Raw genomic sequence first — 21380 nt, forward strand, 5'->3', positions numbered from 1 at the left:
TCCCAACCTAGGGTATTAGGACCCCTAGGGGTACTTGGCCTATCAACAGGAGGCAAAGAAAAGCTAGTTTGGCTGTAGAGAAGCTGTTTATTATTGATCATTTGTTGATGTTACTTGAGCAGTCCTTACAAAAACTACATTATTTACACAATCAAACCATATAACTATTCTTGATTTAGGCACAAAATATGAGGAAAGCTCAGTCCAAAAGATTAATTCATGTTTTTGATTAGATCAAATATACAATTGTTTCAAAAATAACCCCTTATGAATATAAAAATATGACATGGATATGAAAATATGAGTTGATCAATAGCTTGAATCAATGAAAAACTGACTAGTGTATTTTGTTTTCGACAAGAGGTGCATCTCTGAAACACAGTTAGTAGAAACTTCTTACAATCCCACAGACGAAACAAGCTGAAAGAGAGAAATCTTTTGCATCAACCAAACACACAGAAATATGCACATCTCAAAGAAAGAAATCTGCATCATGTGGAAGTTCATGGGATCAATGTTCTTTGGGGTAAAAATAAAACTAAAGCATTCCATTGTGATTCATGCATAACACTCACTCAACTTTAAAAAGCCTTTAGAGAGTTATCAAAGACATCCAACACATAGGCCTACATATCGTCTGCAAGAATCCAACACATAGGCCTACATATCATCTGCAAGAAACCAACACATAGGCCTACATATCGTCTGCAAGAATCCAACACATAGGCCTACATATCGTCTGCAAGAATCCAACACATAGGCCTACATATCGTCTGCAAGAATCCAACATAGGCCTACATATCGTCTGCAAGAATCCAACACATAGCCCTACATATCGTCTGCAAGAATCTAACACATAGGCCTACATATCGTCTGCAAGAATCCAACACATAGCCCTACATATCGTCTGCAAGAATCCAACACATAGGCCTACATATCGTCTGCAAGAATCCAACACATAGGCCTACATATCGTCTGCAAGAATCCAACACATAGGCCTACATATCATCTGCAAGAAACCAACACATAGGCCTACATATCGTCTGCAAGAATCCAACACATAGGCCTACATATCGTCTGTAAGAATCCAACACATAGGCCTACATATCGTCTGCAAGAATCCAACACATAGGCCTACATATCATCTGCAAGAATCCAACACATAGGCCTACATATCGTCTGCAAGAATCCAACACATAGGCCTACATATCATCTGCAAGAATCCAACACATAGGCCTACATATCGTCTGCAAGAATCCAACACATAGGTCTACATATCGTCTGCAAGAATGAACCTACCAGTACATGGAGTGTAGGAATGGAGTGTGAGTGAGTGAATCAGATAGGTTCAACAGTATTCAAACCCCAACTCCTCTGTGCCCATACAGTCTTCTGTACCTCTATCAATGGATGTTTAATACAGTGTAGGTATACTTTGGGAAGTTTTAGAGGTATACAGACTGCAGATAGAAACCACTGGTTGACCTAGAGGTCAGGGATCCACTATTCTATAACTCTGTACTGGTGAGTTTTACTGTCTGTCTGGATACAAAACTATTCCGTCTTCCTATTTAGATAGTGTTCTTTCTTGGGTGGATATTTGACATTTAACACATTAACAACCAGGTCTCCACAACGGCCAGAATTTAAACTCTTCTACTCTCTCTCTGCAGCATTATGTGGATAAAGTACATTCATATTTCGAAGAGGCTGTAATACTAGTGACATTCTCTTAATTAAAATTTTAAAAAAGCTTCAATGTTTTAATCTATTAAACCTACTCTTAATTCAGTTTTCACTCCATTTTTATAAAATAACATCAGTTTGTTATCAACCCAACCCATGATATCAATATCAATCTCAGCCCATTACAACACAAATATTTTTGTTGTTGAATAAAACCAATACAAACTATGTCCCACTCCATTACACTATAAGCTGTATGTAGCAACAGCACCTTAACAAACCCTAACTAACCTCAGCAGCATCCTCGGACTGTGACACCATGCTCTTTCCTTCTCCATCATGGCCAGTAAAGAGAATGACAGGTAAGTCTAGTGAAGCTGGGGGCTAGAGCTATGTGATGACAGGTGTGCGAGGTGGCGTTTTACAGTGCACTTCAGAAACTCAACAGACAGACACCCACCACTCCTTTAAAACGCTGGTGATCCATGTCCAATTAAGCCTCTGGTGCCTGGTGAAAGTTCAGGGGAGGCTGGTACCATTCCCAAGGCCCAGTTCTCATATCTCACTAGAGCAGCCTAAAACAGCAGAGCCCCTGTGCCATGTGCAGCCAAAGCCCATGCTTCTTGTAACACTTTGTAATGTAATGCTTTTATTTAGGTAATTCCATTGATCATATAACGTAGAGAGCTCTTTCGGTGGAGGTGCCTCTTAGGTGGGACGTGAGGAGTTTGTGGACACTCCAAGGGCATTAGGTGTGGGTTCGAGGTGAGACTGTCCAGGTGGGAGTTTACAGTCCAGTATAGTCTCAGGGAGCAGGGTCTGGTTGGCTCTGCATGCGTCTCTCTGCAGCTGCTGCCATGGTCCTGCGTCTCAGCATGGTCATGTCTGAGACAGGGGCGTCTTCCTCCAGAGTGGGCAGGTCCTCCTCGTCCTCTGGGCTCTTTCTCAAGTATCTCCTGTGGGGAAATGAATTGAGGTCAATGTGGGCTGTGTTCAGCAGACACGAAACAGAAGGAAATGCTCAGAAACAGAGTGGCAGGGAGAAACTGTCTGAACTAGTCAGATAAGAAACTTTAATTTTGCTAAACTTTTGCTATGGTGTGTCCTTATAAACATGACAGTGATCTCAGTCATTTAGTTACAATAGATCTATTCTGCTACTGTAGTTACTCAGTAAAAGAGCCAGTGACTGAACCCTGACCTAACAGACAAGAAACCACCACCAAGACAGCAACAGGTGTTTGCTCTTATCTAAGAAGACTCTTATTTTGAAAAGATTGTCAGCTGAGGCCTGTTCAGGATGCCTGGTCACGTTGCAAAACATTCAGACAGAAATTGATTGCGTAATAAGATATGATTGTCTGCCAAGTTGAATAGGGTAGGCTATATTTCTATCTGCAAAGCTGGTAAGGTTTCCCCTCACTGAATACACCCGTTTCGTTTGACAGACTGGTCTAGTATTGCCGGTGGTGACAGTACAGTACCTGCGTGCCTGTTGCAGCAGCTCATCCTTCCTCTGCAGCAGCATCTTCTGTCTCTCCTCTGCAGACTTGGAGAAGCGGCTCCCTCTGACCTCCAGGTTGTTCAGCTCGCTGGGAGCAGTCTCCACCCCCCCACTGGCTCCTGCCCCCTCTGGGCCTGGGTTCACCTGCACGGGGGAACGCTCAGCCGCCTGGAGGGGGAGAGGCAAGACATCTTTAATCAACACCAGTTAACACCACAGTATCCAATTTGTAAGTCGCTCTGGATAAGAGCGTCTGCTAAATGACTTAAATGTAAATGTATACACCTTTAAACACATTTGACTAGATCCTGAACTCACTATTGTTCTACCTAATCCTCAGAAAGAGGCAGTACAATCACACACAAGGGGAAAGTGTAGGCCTTCTGGGGTCTATATGTGGACCACCATGGTCAAAATACCCAATGCACTGAACTGGAGGACCTACCAGAGCAGGGAAGGGCACCACGATGCGTCCCTCCAGGATGTTGTCGGTGGTGACCTCCACAGAGCGGGTCAACTGCAGGTCCTGCAGCACCAAGTGGTAGGGAACCTGAGGAAACATCTCCTGGATCTGATGGGCCTGTGGGGAGTAGAACACTATGTTATCCAAAGCTGTTGATGAAGGGCAGGTGTAAAAACAATCTTCAAAGCTCAGATTGTTCCTGTTCCCAAGAAAGCTAAGGTAACTGAGCTAAGCGACTACCGCCCCGTAGCACTCACTTCCGTCATCATGAAGTGCTTTGAGAGACTAGTCAAGGACCATATCACCTCCACCCTACCTGACACCCTAGACCCAATTCAATTTGCTTACCGACCCAATAGGTCCACAGATGACGCAATCGCAACCACACTGCACACTGCCCTAACCCATCTGGACAAGAGGAATACCTATGTGAGAACGCTGTTCATCGACTACAGTTCAGCATTTAACACCATAGTACCCTCCAAACTCGTCATCAAGCTCGAGACCCTGGGTCTCGACCCCGCCCTGTGCAACTGGGTCCTGGACTTCCTGACGGGCCGCCCCCAGGTGGTGAGGGTAGGTAACAACATCTCCACCCCGCTGATCCTCAACACTGGGGCCCCACAAGGGTGCGTTCTCAGCCCTCTCCTGTACTCCCTGTTCACCCACGACTGCGTGGCCATGCACGCCTCCAACTCAATCATCAAGTTTGCGGACAACACTACAGTGGTAGGCTTGATTACCAACAACGACGAGACGGCCTACAGGGAGGAGGTGAGGGCCCTCGGAGTGTGGTGTCAGGAAAATAACCTCACACTCAACGTCAACAAGACAAAGGAGATGATTGTGGACTTCAGGAAACAGCTGAGGGAGCACCCCCCTATCCACATCGACGGGACAGTAGTGGAGAGGGTAGTAAGTTTTAAGTTCCTCGGCGTACACATCACGGACAAACTGAATTGGTCCACCCACACAGACAGCGTGGTGAAGAAGGCGCAGCAGCGCCTCTTCAACCTCAGGAGGCTGAAGAAATTTGGCTTGTCACCAAAAGCACTCACAAACTTGTACAGATGCACAATCGAGAGCATCCTGTCGGGCTGTATCACCGCCTGGTACCGCAACTGCTCCGCCCACAACCGTAAGGCTCTCCAGAGGGTAGTGAGGTCTGCACAACGCATCACTGAGGGCAAACTACCTGCCCTCCAGGACACCTACACCACCAGATGTCACAGGAAGGCCATAAAGATCATCAAGGACAACAACCACCCGAGCCACTGCCTGTTCACCCCGCTATCATCCAGAAGGCGAGGTCAGTACAGGTGCATCAAAGCAGGGACCGAGAGACTGAAAAACAGCTTCTATCTCAAGGTCATCAGACTGTTAAACAGCCACCACTAACATCGAGTGGCTGCTGCCAACATACTGACTCAACTCCAGCCACTTTAAAAATGGGAATTGATGGAAATTGATCAAAAATGTATCACTAGCCACTTTAAACAATGCCACTTAATATAATGTATATGTATATACTGTACTCTATATCATCTACTGCATCTTGCCATCTTTATGTAATACATGTATCACTAGCCACTTTAAACTATGCACTTTTATGTTTACATACCCTACATTACTCATCTCATATGTATATACTGTACTCGATACCATCTACTGCATCTTGCCTATGCCGTTCTGTACCATCACTCATTCATATATCTTTATGTACATATTCTTTATCCCTTTACACTTGTGTGTATAAGGTAGTAGTTGTGGAATTGTTAGGTTAGATTACTCGTTGGTTATTACTGCATTGTCGGAACTAGAAGCACAAGCATTTCGCTACACTCGCATTAACATCTGCTAACCATGTGTATGTGAGATGATGCTTGCGAGACCTCTTGGAAGGATTAAACCTAGTCCAGGACTAAAAAACATGCTGATGTCCCGGGAGGGGATTAGAGTAAGGCTGTGACTCACCATGGTGTTGAGCTGAGAGTTGTTGGCCTGCTGAGCGATAGCCAGGATGTTAGTGGTGTGCATCACCTCTACTGAGAAACTAGGCAGCCAGCTGGCGATGCGGGAGCCTGGGAGGAGACATCACCACATTAATTACTACCTGAAATGTGCACTATAAGAAATGTCTCTAACAGTGTGATGTCTGTCTATGTGACTATCAACATGTTATATGCCAGAACTCATCATCAACCATACTCAATAGAGTAGTCCATTCAGTGAGATCACCTGTGTTGTAAAACAAGTCTGTATGGCCTTACCATCAAAGTGGAAGAAGTGATTGTGTTGGTTGAGGTGTGGTCTGGCGTCTGCAGCGGGGCCCCCAGGGCCCAGGTTGTTCTCCAGTGGGAGGCCAGCCCCCTGCTGCTGGCCTCTGGCCGGGCCTCCATCACCACTGATGTTCAGGGACATCCTGCATGTTGGACACGACGTGTCCTGCTCCAGCCACGACCGCAGGCAGGAACTGAGGAATAGCAAACAGGAACGATAATGTACACAGACACGCAGCAAACACAGGTACAGACACAACACTCTTAGTGTCAATCAAAACATCACCCACATAATGCCACATTCAATCAAGTGTGAGGAAATAATGACTCCTGGTATTTTAGAGGTGCCAAGGTGGCTGGGTCAGTCTCTTACTTGTGGAAGAGGTGTCCGCAGGGCAGTTTACGTGCTGTCTGCATGGTGTCCCAGCAGATGGCACAGTCATCATTGTTGGCTACCAGCTCCTCGGCTGTGGCCACTGCAAACCTGAGAGGTACAGAGCATAACAAATCTAGATCAACAACTGCACTAGTCTCATGAATAGCTAAATAGCTAACAGCTAGATAGCCCGTCATAAGAAAGCAGAGAGACTAGATTCACACACACTGCTACAGCTTCATACACTGAGTCTCAGCTAAGAGTGAAAGAACACCACCCATCACCTAATAAGTAACAGTAGGGATGTATTAAATACAAGACAGTGAGAGCCATCAGTAGGCTGGTCAGTAGACAGACCTGGCCTCCATGTTGTTGATGACACGGAGGTAGTTCTTGTGGCGTCGGATGCGGCGCTGCACCTCATGGAACAGATACCTCAGCTGCATGAAGATCACCAGACTGGCCATAGACAGCCAGATATTACCAAAGAGCTGAGGAGAGACAGGGGAGTCAAACATTAAACACAGCTCTAAGATATTACCAAAGAACTGAGGGGAGACAGGGCAGTCAAACATTAAACACAGCTCTAAGATATTACTAAAGAGCTGAGGGGAGACAGGGAAGTCAAATGTTAAACACAGCTCTAAGATATTACTAAAGAGCTGAGGGGAGTCAAATGTTAAAACAGCTCTAAGATATTACTAAAGAGCTGAGGGGAGACGGGAGTCAAACGTTAAAACAGCTCTAAGATATTACTAAAGAGCTGAGGGGAGTCAAATGTTAAAACAGCTCTAAGATCAAACTCAGCTCTCATCTAACTGAATACTGTGGTTCTCTCTCAATTCATCTCGATTACTCTCATCATCTGAGAGGAGACACCATGGACCTTCTCCTCCAATACAGTTGAGGAGGCGAGGAGATAGAATGCAAGGAATCGAAGAAAGACAAATTGAGATAGAGCCCTTATTTTAAATTCAGGCTAGTTCAGTCAGCCATCTTGTGGGCCTCTCGGTGGTGCTATTACCCAGTCGGTTAGTTCCCTTACTAATACCAGCCCGTAGTGACCCGGCTCTGTCACTCACCAGCATGTGGATGTGGTGCATAAGGTCCAGGGATAGCATAGACAGCTCCATGATGAAGTCAGTGTAGTAGACGTAGGAGCCCTTACTCTCCCAGGTGCCTGGGTGGTTCAGATCCCACAGGTGAATGGTGTACCTGCAGAGAAACAGACTTAGTCAGAACCCTGCCCTGGTCACAATAATGCCTTTTTATTTTGACATTTTTGCACCTATGCTTTTGAATTGTACACACCACAAATCAAGCAAATGTATTTATAAAGCTCTTTTTACATAAGTAGCTGTCACTAAGTGCTTATACAGAAACCCAGCCTAAAACCCCAAAGAGCAAGCAATGCAGATATAGAAGCACAGTGGCTAGGAAAAACTCCCTAGAAAGGTAGGAACCTAGGAAGAAACCTACAGTGGCAAGAAAAAGTATGTGAACCCTTTGGAAATACCTGGATTTCTGCATTAATTGGTCATAGAATTTGATCTGCTCTTCATCTAGGTCACAACAATAGACAAACACAGTCTGCTTAAACTAATAGCACACAAACAATTACACCTTTTCATGTCTTTATTGAATACACCGTGTAAACATTCACAGTACAGGGTGGGAAAAGTATGTGAACCCTTGGATTTAATAACTGCTTGACCCTCCTTTGGCAGCAATAACCTCAACCAAATGTTTTCTGTAGTTGCGGATCAGACCTGCTCAACGGTCAGGAGGAATGTTGGACCATTCCTCTTTACAAAACTGTTTCAGTTCAGTAATATTCTTGGGATGTCTGGTGTGAACTGCTCTCGAGGTCATGCTCCACATCTCCATCGGGTTGAGGTCAGGACTCTGACTGGGCCACTCCAGAAGGTGTATTTTCTTCTGTTGAAGCCATTCCGTTGTTGATTTACTTCTGTGTTTTGGGTCGTTGTCCTTTTGCATCACCCAACTTCTGTTGAGCTTCAATTGGCAGACAGATAGCCTAACATTCTCCTGAAAAATGTCTTGATAAAATTAATTCCAAAGTTTTCCGTCGATGATAGCAAGCTGTCCAGGACCTGAGGCAGCAAAGCAGCCCCAAACCATGATGCTCCCTCCAACATACTTTACAGTTTGGATGAGGTTGATGTGCCATTTTTTCTCCACACATAGTGTTCCTTCCAAACAACTCAACTGTAGTTTGATCTGTACACGGAATATTTTGCCAGTAGCACTTTGGAACATCCAGGTGCACTTTTGCAAACTTCAGATGTGGGGCAATGTTTTTTTTGGACAGCAGTGGCTTCTTCCGTGGTGTCCTCCCATGAACACCATTCCTGTTAATTGTTTTACGTATCGTAGACTCGTCAACAGAGATGTTAGCATGATCCAGAGATTTCTGTAAGTCTTTAGCTGACACTCTAAGATTCTTCTTTACCTCATTGAGCATTCTGCGCTGTGCTTTTGCAGTCATCTTTGCAGGACGGCCACTCCTAGGGAGAGTAGCAACAGTGCTGAACTTTCTCCATTTATAGACAATTTGTCTTACCGTGGACTGATGAACATCAAGGCTTTTAGAGATACTTTTATAACCCTTCCCAGCTTCATGCAAGTCAACAATTCTTAATCTTAGGTCTTCTGAGATCTCTTTTGTTCGAGGCATGGTTCACATCAGGCAATGCTTCTTGTGAATAGCAAACTCAATTTTTGTGAGTGTTTTTTATATGGCAAGGCAGTTCTAACCAACATCTCCAATCTTGTCTCATTGATTGGACTCCAGGTTAGCTGACCCCTGACTCCAATTAGCTTTTGGAGAAGTCATTAGCCTTGGGGTTCACATACTTTTTCCAACCTACACTGTGAATGTTTAAATGATGTATTCAATATAGACAAGAAAAATGCAAAAATGTGTGTGTTATTAGATTAAGCATACTATGTTTGTCTATTGTTGTGACTTAGATGAAGATCATATCAAATTTGATGGCCAATTTATGCAGAAATCCAGGTAATTCCAAATGTTTCGCATACTTTCTTGCCACTGTCGAGAGGAACCAGGCTCTATAGGGTGACCAGTCCTCGACTGTGCCAGATGGGGATAAGAGTCCATAGTCATTAAGGCCAGACCAACATCAACTTATTTTTGCTTGCGCTAATCAGTAGTTGTAGATCATCATTTAGCTTAACTCTCACTGGGCCAGGCCGAACGCGCACCTCCCCAAAATTCCCAACCAACGCAGCTCTGCGCACACATTCCTCTATTCATTTTAATGTGTTGACAGTTGGAGAAATTGATTGAGCAGCGTTGAGAATTCAAAAAGTACAAAAGCCAACGGTCCAATATTCTAGAACACTGTGCGTACACGTTTTGGACTCTGATAGGCGGTTAATGCTATGGGTGTCCAGACAACACAAAGCAAAGCAACAACTCATACACTTGGCTACTGTTTACAGGGTTTTTGTATAATGTTTTAGCATAACTAATTAATGAACCACTCCAAGAAATACAGCTGCCTGCAAGTCATCATGATCACCCTCTGTAGCACAAAGCAGTCTTTCAACAGGTGCTCATGGTAACACATCTAATAGTATGATAATATTAGAACTGGTTCATTCTAGATCCGCTATGTCATCTGTGTTGCAATGCAAGAGGGTCTGCATTCTGCAAGGAAGGGTCTTACCTCATGATGACATGTCCAGTCCGCACAGTGACCAGCAGACACTGAAAGACAGAGAAAGACATGAATTATACATAAGTATTTTATACATCCTTTTTTTTGTGGGAAACAAATGTAACTGATGACAATGATGTAATACTCATTTGTGACTGAGTAAACCTCCTTGTTACTGTAACTTACAATTAAAAAAAAACAGCTGGAACAAACTCCTGCAGGATGGTAGTCCCAACTCCCCAGGAGGTTTAGCCAACCCTGCTCTAGTCTACACCAATACTCCTTGCCCAATAGAGAGCAATAGTAAGGCGGTCTTTTTGTAGGCACTAACTCTGCCATGGTTCGTTGGACAAAGTCTATGGGGAAATTAACAGAGTTTTCGTAGGGTTTTTAGATAAACGCCTAAAATAAGGTCTGTGGTAAACACATTGGCTTAGAACAAAACGTATCAGATCTCCTATTAGAATCTTCATCAGCTAACGTCACTTTTTGAGAATTTTTAAACATTTATGTCATCAGAAAAAGCACATAAAGGCTTCATAATTCATAAAGGTCATGTTAACTGACTGATATTCTCTCATAGAACAAAATGTATAACATATCCTAAGTCTGTGTTAACCTCAGACCTTATTTTCGGTGTCTATTCCAAAACCCTATTCTTTCCCCATAGGAATTTATGAATGAACCAGAGGTAACTAATTTCCGTTTATTAGGACTACAAGCTGGTGAGCTCTTTAGGGTCAGGTCCTCACCTCGGCAGCCATGAAGGAGAGGGTGTGCATGCCATGTGCAGCACCCAGCAGACCACAGACCACAGCAAGACCACAGCAGCCCAGCAGCAGGGACACCAGTAGGGTAAGGACACGCACATGGCTGTTCATAGAAGTAGTGGGGGAGAAGGACAGCTGCAAGGGGGAACAGGTACACATTAACCTACTGTATACACTCATTCAGAAAGAGAGATTACTAGTCACAGATGTAGACAGACACGCACACCTACATATAACTTGTACTTTCATACAAAGACTGACCGACACACACAATAACAATTTAGGGGTGGTTGCAGACTTCATGGCTACTCTTTCAATAGACTTTCCCGTTGAGCATGTTTTTGGTCAAGAGGTAAGCTTTATCTGGGCAGTGTCACTGCAGCCCCATACTGTACTACTAACACATGCTCAAATAACATGTCTAGTGACACACAACAATATTGACACAGCTACAGTGACACACATACAGGCTTGTTATGCAGCCTTTCATCCAACTTTTACTGCAGACAGCAGCAACAAAGTACAGCATTCCAACAGGTGCCATGTCAGCTGATATGATACGGGGAAAACCTAACACCCATTGATTTCAGACAGATGTCATTCTTCACAATGTGGTGTGATGTTCTGTTTTCCTATAGCTACAGCACACTACCTAAATGTTCATCTTAGTTTTTTTGTAGTCCCTCACTCTGTAGTTTGAGTCTATGAAGTGACTGAAACATTAGCTAAACCTAAGACCCTGGCCTACATACATACAGCAAGAACTAGGCTTATTAATAGGTCTGGCCTGGACCTGAAAGAGACCCAGTCTATGGCAGTCACTGTGACTGAATGTATAGCCAACAGCGTCATATCACTGGCATCTAACATAGGTATATATGTTTACAGTGTAAACAAGTCAACAAGGTCGCTCTCTCTACAGTACAGTGGGTGGGCCCATCTACATTTTGTAATTTCCTTATTTCAGTTATTTATTCAGTACTCTAATAAGTTGTCATGCATACTGTGCAATAGCACTTGTTACCCAATTTAACTAGTTTTATAACATATATTTAAAAAAAAAAAATTGAATTGAACCTTTATATCATGCCGTTACTCATAATTATTTAAAACTACTTATGACAAATGTTGTTATATAGCTGTTATAAAGGCTTTATGAATGCATTCATAAAGACACCAACAGTAAAGTGTTAAGCTATCTTAAGATGAATGCACCAATGTAAGTCGCTCTGGATAAGAGCGTCTGCTAAATGACAATAAATGTACTGTTAGAAGTTGATGAGACGTACGTATTCAAAGCGGTCCTTGCACAGCTGGACCATGAGGTGGAGGAAGACCAGGGCAGAGAACCACAGACACCACATGACCACCTCTTCCACCATCTGAACGTTCAGCACCCCGAAGATAAAGATGAACTTATAGAAGATGAAGTTCCAGAACTTGTCCTTAAGGTGCTGAGGAGAGAGAGGAGGGGAGTGGAGTAGAGAGAAGATGGGACGAGAGAGGGGTGGAGAGAGGAGAGGTCAATACATTAGAACATGGATGGAGTGGTCAGACTACACTAATAAACTCAAACCACCCGTGTGGATTTCAATGATAAGATCTTGTTTTGCGGACTATTTGTGGACATTTGTTTGTACTATAGTTTACATAAACACAGTTAGATGCCTGACCTTCAATAAGGTGACATACCAAAAAGCAAACACTTGAGAAAACATGCAAGTACCATGTCGACATGCGAGTACACACAAGGCTTATCAAATTATCCCAAATATCAGTTATTAGGTTACCACCACAACTCCAAGCCTCACCTGCTTCTCACTGACTCGGAGGGGCCCAAAAACCATGTACTGGATCATCTTAGCAATTAACATCAGAGAACAGCAAGCTGTATTCACCAACACCTGAGTAGAGAAGAGCAGACAACTTAGCAACCATGTAACAACTAAGTAACGTAACAACAAAATTTGCTGCTTGGCTGAATTGAGCCAATCTTGAATAAGACTTACCCATACAAAGAGACTGTCAGTGACCAGGTACCACATAACAGTGGTCGCCAATTCTGTATCTGCACCCACAACATCATTGCTAGTCACATGTTCTAGGCCTAGGCCGCCTCTATTATCCCCTTCTAAGGGTGCAGGTGGTGGAGGCTCGTCCATGTCTGGAACCCCAAACCCCTGTTCAGTCACAGTAGTGTAGGCGCTGAAGATGCTTCCAGCCAGCAGAACCACACTCAGCGCTGTGTAGGTCTGCAGACTGGGCCAGGGAAACCTCTCCAGGAATAGCAGAGGCATTGGAATGTTAATGTTGGAGGTGTCTCACACACAAGACTTGTGAAGTTAGGCCTAATAGGCTTGACACTGATTTCCACCACACTTTAGCTCTGTCAACAACCTGCAGGGAAGGAAAACAAATCAGTAATGCTACTGTAGGTAATGGTAATGCATGGAACTAGCTAGCTAGTGTAACGGTAAGCCTGAGCAACAAGCCCTCTCTGTCTAGTACTAGTTTCCAGTGTTGTTTCACTGGCCAGAGACAGTTGTAGAGGGCTAGCTGAGCAGCTAAACGTGCTAGTTAAGTTCATATTGTTATTAGCTAGCTTTCTAACTAGCTACCGCTATCAAAACAACGCCCATTTTGGTCCAGCTACCTAGTGAGTGCTAGACTAATGTTGCATGGAAGCTAGCTAGCTGTTAGCTACCCAATGTTGTATAGTTCAAATAAAACAAACTCCTATAGAGGACCTGATATTGCTTATAAATTAGCACTTTAGCTTGCTGGCTGTCTAGTTAAAAAAGTCCAAACTCTCTAGCTAGCTAACGTTACCTGTCCCAGAGTCTGTCTGATGTTTCCGTACTCGGCAGAGGTTGCTAACTAGCTAGCATTAGCAACTAGCTAGTTAGCTAGCTGGTGATTATGAAATTCACCGAACCAATCTGGTTAAAATTTGAGCAAAGACATTTCACTCAACTTACAAATTAATCAATTTGACATTAACTAGCTAACTTCATGTCCAAAATACAATTTCCTCTTGTTGAGGTTGACAGTAGACTACGTTAAAATTCCCCGATCCGTGGTTATTGCTGCGTTCATACACTTGTCCGAACTAGGAAACTCGGAAATTTCCATTTTGCTAAGTCGTTGACCGCGGCACGTGTATACCTTCAACCAGTAAGCAGGTCGGACATTTCCGAGTTTCGTAGTTCCGTCTAGTGTGTGAACGCGGCATATGTTGATGACATCTTGTTTATTTCTCACTGGCTGGAGATATACAATCTATGTTGGAGACCCAGGACATGAAATTCTGAGCGTCATCACAACAACTTTCAAAATAAAAGTCTATCAAGTGCAAAGTTGTCCAGTAAAATCAGGGTTGGGGTGTAACTGATTACACGCAATCAATTACATGTCTAATTAGGAAAAACAATTACATGTAATCACTTACTTTACCAGCAAAAATATTGCAATCAGATTACAGATACTTTTGAACAACTAGATGATTACTTCTTGGATTACTTTTTTATTCAGAAAGGATGTTTGCAAAAAATTAATTCTGACATCTTTCTGGTTTCTCAATGACTTTAAATTCAACATTAAAAAAAAGGTGCAAGTTTAAGTTTGACACACCAAATGAGTTTGATGGATCCTTTTAATCTTTATTCTATTGAAAAAGTAATCCAAAAGTAATGTAACTAGGATTACAGTTTTGGACAGGTAACTGGTAACTGTGAAAGTAATCCGATTATGTTACTGAGTTTGTGTTATCCTAGTTATATTACTGATCACAAGTTTGTAATACATTACATTTAGAACGTAACCTACCCATCCAAAAAAAATCAAAAAATAAAATTGGATTAATTCATGACAAACCCTGTTTACAGCAGGTATAAAAGGTGCAGTCAGATGCTTATGCACTAGCTTCCTCAACAATGCAGTAGAAAAATCAATAATAACAATGAAAAGAGTCAACCCTATGTCAAATAAAATGCTATTTTTCACGAGCCAAATACAACAGGTGTAGACTTTACAGTGAAATGCTTACTTGCAACAATGCAGAGTTAAAAAGAAAAAAAATTGCTAAAGAAAAAAAGAAAAATAGTAACACAATAAATTAACAATAACGAGGCTACAGTATATACAAGGAGTACCGGTACCGAGTCAATGTGCAGGGGTACAAGGTTGTTGAGGTAATATGTACATGTAGGTAGGGGTAAAAATGACTAGGCAATCAGGATAGATAATAAACAGAGTAGCAACAGTGCATGTGAAGAGAGTGAAAAAGTGTGAAAGTGTGTCTATGTGTGAGTGTGTGGTGTCAATATGCATGTGTGTGTTTTGTGTGTGTGAGCATATGTAGTGTGTGTGTGCGTGTGTGAGTGTGTGGTGTCAATATGCATGTGTGTGTGTGTGTGTTTTGTGTGTTTGAGCGTATGTAGTGTGTGTGTGTGTGTGTGTGTGTGTGTATGTGTTGGAGTGTCAGTGTAGTGTGTGTGGGTAGAGTCTACTGAGTGTGCGTAGAGCCAGTGCAAGAGTTAGTGCAAAAAAAGGGGGGGTGGAGGGGGGTCAATGTACAGTCATGGCCAAAAGTTTTGAGAATGACACAAATATTCATTTCCACAAAGTTTGCTGCTTCAGTGTCTTTAGATATTTTTGTCAGATGTTATTATGGAATACTGAAGTATAATTACAAGCATTTAATAAGTGTCAAAGGCTTTTATTGACAATTACATGAAGTTGATGCAAAGAGTCAATATGTGCAGTGTTGACCCTTCTTTTTCAAGACCTCTGCAATCTGCCCTGGCATGCTGTCAATTAACTTCTGGGCCACATCCTGACTAATGGCAGACCATTCTTGCATAATCAATGCTTGGAGTTTGTCAGAATTTGTGGGTTTTTGTTTGTCCACCCGCCTCTTGAGGATTGACCACAAATTCTCAATGGGATTAAGGTCTGGGGAGTTTCCTGGCCATAGACCCAAAATATCTAAACTGTTCCTGGACGGTTGGGAGAAGTTGCTCTCGGAGGATGTGTTGGTACCATTCTTTATTCATGGCTGTGTTCTTAGGCAAAATTGTGAGTGAGCCCACTCCCTTGGCTGAGAAGCAACCCCACGCATGAATACTCTCAGGATGCTTTACTGTTGGCATGACACAGGACTGATGGTAGCACTCACCTTGTCTTCTCCGGACAAGCTTTTCTCCAGATGCCCCAAACAATCGGAAAGGGGATTCATCAGAGAAAATGACTTTACCCCAGTCCTCAGCAGTCCAATCCCTGTACCTTTTGCAGAATATCAGTCTGTCCCTGATGTTTTTCCTGGAGAGAAGTTGCTTATTTGCTGCCCTTCTTGACACCAGGCCATCCTCCAAAGTCTTTGCCTCACTGTGCGTGCAGATGCACTCACACCTGCCTGCTGCCATTCCTGAGCAAGCTCTGTACTGGTGGTGCCCCGATCCCACAGCTGAATCAACTTTAGGAAACGGTCCTGGCGCTTGACTTTCTTGGGCGCCCTGAAGCCTTCCTCACAACAATTGAACCGCTCTCCTTGAAGTTCTTGATGATCCGATAAATGGTTGATTTAGGTGCAATCTTACTGGCAGCAATATCCTTGCCTGTGAAGCCCTTTTTGTGCAAAGCAATGATGACGGCACGTGTTTCCTTGCAGGTAACCATGTTTGACAGAGGAAGAACAATGATTCCAAGCACCACCCTCCTTTTGAGTTTGAATAACAGACTGGAAGCTTCAATCAGCACGACAGAGTGATCTCCAGCCATGTCCTCATCAACACTCACACCTGAGTTAACGAGAGAATCAGTGACATGATGTCAGCTGGTCCTTTTGTGGCAGGGCTGAAATGCAGTGGATTTTTTGGGGGGGGATTCAGTTCATTTGCATGGCAAAGCGGGACTTTGCAATGAATTGTAATTCATCTGATCACTCTTCATAACATTCTGGAGTATATGCAAATTGCCATCATACAAACTGAGGCAGCAGACTTTGTGAAAATTAATATTTGTGTCATTCTCAAAACTTTTGGCCACGACTGTAAAATGCGCCCAACACATGCACTAAAAATAATTATTGTATAAACAGTAATGGGGAAGGCATCCATAATCTACTGTAAAAAATAAATACAATAAAAAATACATCAAATATTTAACAACCTGTTCATTTTTCTTTGTCACATCTAGCTAACCACATTGCTTTCCTGTCACACTCAGACAGAAACCCTTGTTTTATTACAGAAGTAAAGTGACTGTTACTGCTTTCGAGGCCAAGGGTGATATAAGGAAGTACTCCCCAGACAAAATCATTATTTCTTAGGAAACAGCAGTTGACTGCAGTGCAAAATGAAGAGCTCGGGTTCCTCCATCTCAGACGATGATGATGCATTGTTTAATGAAATGTCAATCGTAGGGCGATCAGTAGTCTGTGTGATCCTGGGCCTGTCGTTCCTGGTGGGGGTCCCGGGAAACCTGCTGGTGATCTGGACCATCCTGAGGCACGTCCAGCAGCGCTCCCACACCGTGGTGCTCATCCTCCATCTGGCTGCTGCAGACCTGCTGGTGCTCATCACCCTGCCCCTGTGGATCTACTCCCTGGCCCGCTCCTGGGTGTTCGGGGAGGCGTCCTGTAAGGCCATGGTGTACGTCATCAACACCTGCATGTACAGCAGCGTCTTCCTCATCACCCTCATGAGCGTCGAGCGGTTCCTTGTCATCCGGTACCCGTTCAAGATGTTGCGCTGGAAGACCAAGGCAATTATGGACAAGGCTCTAGTGGCTATCTGGGTTCTGGCTTTCCTTTTAGGGATCCCATCCATTCTTACCAGCTCCATCGATGAGATCGATGGCACTGAGCAGTGTCTTTTCAGGGAGTACAGCTCAGTGGCCCAAGAGGTGGTGTTCTTATGCCTGGAGACCTTGGTGGGCTTCGTGGTCCCCTTCTCCACCCTGGCTGTCTGTTCCTGTCTAGTAGCAACACACCTGAGGACAATGCATTTCGGCAGCAGCAAACGGAAGTCGACAGTTCTGATCAGTAGTGTGGTGGTAGCCTTCGTTCTCTGCTGGCTTCCTCACCATGTCCTCAACACTGTAGACCTAGTCAGCATCCTGACAGAGGATCCAGATGATGCTGTGCCTGTTTCTGTGGCCCAGACTGCAATAGTGTTTATCTCTGGAGCGCTGGCCTTCATTAGTAGCTCTGTGAACCCTGTGTTCTATTCCTTCGCTGCAAGGAACTTCCAGGGCAGTCTCCAGGAGTCCCGCATGGTCAGGCTGTTCCAGGAACTCTCCTCACACACCTCCTCCAAGCTAAGGGGATCTGGCAACACAATAGGATCGGAAAACACAATAGGATCTGGCAACACAATAGGATCGGAAAACATAATGTCCTCAGTAAGGCCAGACTGCAACAATACCACAGACATAACTACCGTGTAGGACTACAGAGATGGTCGCGCTGGATAAGAGCATTCTGGATAAGTCGTTCTGGATAAGAGCGCCTGCTAAATGACTAAAATGTCAAATGAAAACTGTGACCTGATCATTGATTCAGATGTCAGCATTGATGAGAAATAAATATGTCTAGAATCTAGAAGTTTGATTAAAAGTTGTATTTTTATGATCATGGTACAAAATGTAGATATTGTTGTGGTCCTTGTGAAATACGGTGAGAAAAGCTCACACAAGTAATTCAATTGTGACTATTTAACACAATAAAGCTATTGCATTTGCTCACAAAGTGGTATAATTTAAATAACATTTATTCATGGTCATGTTACAATTCCTTGAATATTATTTGATTTATTTGATTTAACCTTTATTTTGTATTGAAATTCATGTTACATAAAATAACATACTGCCTTACTCTATTTGATCACAATAAAAGAAAAAAATCTGATCTCAAGTTCATATCACTTCAATAAAAGTAATTTGTGGTCAATACAATTGTTTTAACTCTTAAAATATCTCAGAAGATATATTTTTCCAGACAGTGCCACAATAAGGACCCACTGGATGACTCAGTGCTATGTCTCTCACAGAATGATGGCTCTGTGAAAAACCAACCTCTTTCCTGTTCTCCTCAGCAAAGTTAAAGGGAAGTGAAAGCTTGCTGGTGCAGCACTTTTTTTCTGTCTGAGTATGTACACCAGATAGAAGGCACGTAAGGCGAGGTGAGGCAAGGCGATCGGCAGCATCAACCAGAACCGTTCGATCATCAGCTGTCTTCAGCTTCAGAGTCCACCATGGCTCCTGATGAGTTTGCTGGCGGGACAGTGGTGGCCTGTGTGATCCTGGGCCTGTCGTTCCTGGTGGGGGTCCCGGGGAACCTGCTAGTGATCTGGACCATCCTGAGGCACGTCCAGCAGCGCTCCCACACCGTGGTGCTCATCCTCCACCTGGCTGCTGCAGACCTGCTGGTGCTCATCACCCTGCCCCTGTGGATCTACTCCCTGGCCCGCTCCTGGGTGTTTGGGGAGGCATCCTGTAAGGCCATGGTGTACGTCATCAACACCTGCATGTACAGCAGCGTCTTCCTCATCACCCTCATGAGCGTCGAGCGCTTTGTCGCTGTGCGACACCCCTTTGCCTCAGCCGGCTGGAAGAGGAAGAAGGCCTTGAATAAAGTTCTTATTGTTCTGTGGGCTGCTGCGTTCCTATTCAGCACCCCGGTCTTTCCCACCCAGGTGGTGGAGGGGGACCCTGGGGAGGAGCATTGCCTGTACAGGGACTACACCTCAGACGGCCAGGAGGCAGTGTGTGTTCTACTGGAGACGCTGGTGGGCTTTGCTGTCCCCTTTTGCATTCTTGTCGTCTGCTACAGCTGTCTCTACAGCCGCATCGCACAGATGACCTTTAGGTCCAAGCGTAAGTCCATGGGGTTGATTGCAAGCATGGTAGTGGTGTTCGCATTATGCTGGACCCCTCACCACGTCGGCAACGTGCTCTCCCTCGTCATCCTCACCATCAAGGGGTCCCACCGCGAGGCTGCAGAGAGCATAGAGAGCGCCAGAACCACCATGACTTTCATCGCTGGAGCGCTCGTGTTCATCAGTAGTTCGGTCAACCCTTTGCTCTATGTGTTTGTGGCGCGTACGTTCCGGAGTTCCCTGAGGGAGACAGGCATTCAGAAATTGTTCCGGCACATCTCAAGCACAGCTCCTGGAGAGGGGACTAAAGAACTGTCCTTTGTGACCAAGAGACCAAGCATCTCTCAGACACAGAGCCACAGCTCCCAGTGTGTCACAGAGCCTAAGGAACAAATGGATGTACTTATAAATATATGTGAAAATGTTTCTTCCTGAGATTGAAAACGATGTTTATCATATGTTTTTGATAAAGATTTTTGTGTGTAAATTACAAAGTTTGATTTGTCACATTGTTTCTATATGTTAATTAACTTAAAATGTAGAAAAGCAATTGTTAGTAATGTTTATGTCAAACATAATGCATATAAAAACATTAAAATAGGTTCTGTATATAATTTTACCTGTAGTGAATTTTAATAAACTTTTGAAATACTTTTTAACATATACACATATTTCTATGTAGGCCCCACTGTGTTAGACACATTCTTCAGTTGTGGTATAATGCTAATTTCATGCTCAAATGTTTTATATTCCATGTGCCACAGAAAAAAGAGCTTCATAGAAAAAAGAACATAGTGTCACTGTATATGTTTGTCTGAAGCTATATGATATGAGTATACTGTATGAGTGTACTGTATGTATTCTGACTGAGTGTACTGTATGTATTCAGCTGCTTATCTTGAAGCCTTGCCTCACAACATTTATTTTAGACCCTCCTGATCTGGATAGAATATATTTCACCCACAGCTTTAGCCTTCATGATAATGGCAACCACAGATATCAGCCTCTTCCTGTCATACTGAGCTTTCCAACTGTCTTCATACTGATCATTTCATTGTTATAGTTGAAGTCAATGAACATGTGTATGTACCCCATGCCAAATGTATTTATATTTTTTATTTAACCTTTATTTAACTAGGCAAGTCAGTTAAGAACAAATTCTTATTTACAATGACGGCCTACCCAGGCTGAACCCGGACGACGCTGGGCCAATTGTGCGCCGCCCTATGGGACTCACAATCATGGCCGGATGTGATACAGCCTGGATTCGAACCAGGGACTGTAGTGACACCTCTTGCACTGAGATGCAGTGCCGTAGATCGCTGCACCACTTGGGAGCCCTTTATGCGTTTATTAAATAAAAAAATACTTATAAAAAAAAAAAATCACTTAAAAAAATGTGTTGAGTGTTTCAAAGACCATTATAAACAGGTAAGACAAAACATCTATTTTTACTGCTCTAATTACGTTGGTAACCAGTTTATAATAACAATGTGGCACTTCGGGGATTTGTGATATATCGCTAATATACCACGGTAAGGGCTGTGTTCAGGCACTCCGCAAAGCGCCGTGCTTAAGAACAGCCCTTAGCCGTGGTATCTTGGCCATATACCACACCTCTTCGTGCCTTATTGCTTAATTATAAGTGTTACAAAAATGTTTTTTCAGTCAGAAAGTATAAATCCTCTAGTTCTGTTGTTCCGGTCTACACGAAACATCTGT

At 43.5% G+C, this 21380-nt stretch overlaps 3 protein-coding genes across 4 annotated transcripts; 2 read left to right on the forward strand and 1 right to left on the reverse strand.

Moving 5' to 3' along the window:
- Nucleotides 1–67: 67 nt before the first annotated feature.
- On the reverse strand, nt 68–14026 carry LOC139563279 (E3 ubiquitin-protein ligase AMFR-like). Of its 2 annotated transcripts, none has more exons than XM_071381825.1 (14): nt 13761–14026; nt 12792–13179; nt 12594–12686; nt 12072–12236; nt 10765–10917; nt 10022–10062; nt 7391–7523; nt 6666–6799; nt 6306–6416; nt 5924–6126; nt 5628–5734; nt 3636–3770; nt 3171–3358; nt 68–2642 (listed from the first exon to the last, which is right to left on the reverse strand). In XM_071381825.1, exons 2-14 carry the CDS (start codon nt 13077–13079, stop codon nt 2492–2494), a joined length of 1902 nt encoding a protein of 633 aa, XP_071237926.1. In that variant the 5' UTR covers nt 13080–13179; nt 13761–14026; the 3' UTR covers nt 68–2491. The 2 variants fall into 2 exon arrangements, with proteins under 2 accessions (XP_071237926.1, XP_071237925.1); XM_071381824.1 differs by having other exon boundaries at nt 13612–14026.
- Nucleotides 14027–17111: 3085 nt separating this feature from the next.
- On the forward strand, nt 17112–18688 carry LOC139563069 (leukotriene B4 receptor 1-like). Its single transcript, XM_071381339.1, has one exon. The coding sequence runs from the start codon at nt 17137–17139 to the stop codon at nt 18226–18228; it is 1092 nt and encodes a 363-aa protein (XP_071237440.1). The 5' UTR covers nt 17112–17136; the 3' UTR covers nt 18229–18688.
- Nucleotides 18689–18818: 130 nt separating this feature from the next.
- On the forward strand, nt 18819–20317 carry LOC139563070 (leukotriene B4 receptor 1-like). Its single transcript, XM_071381340.1, has one exon. The coding sequence runs from the start codon at nt 19035–19037 to the stop codon at nt 20091–20093; it is 1059 nt and encodes a 352-aa protein (XP_071237441.1). The 5' UTR covers nt 18819–19034; the 3' UTR covers nt 20094–20317.
- The last annotated feature ends 1063 nt before the right edge of the window (nt 20318–21380 follow it).

Source organism: Salvelinus alpinus, chromosome 33 (assembly GCF_045679555.1).
Source record: "Salvelinus alpinus chromosome 33, SLU_Salpinus.1, whole genome shotgun sequence".
Classification (NCBI taxonomy): Eukaryota; Metazoa; Chordata; class Actinopteri; order Salmoniformes; family Salmonidae; genus Salvelinus; species Salvelinus alpinus.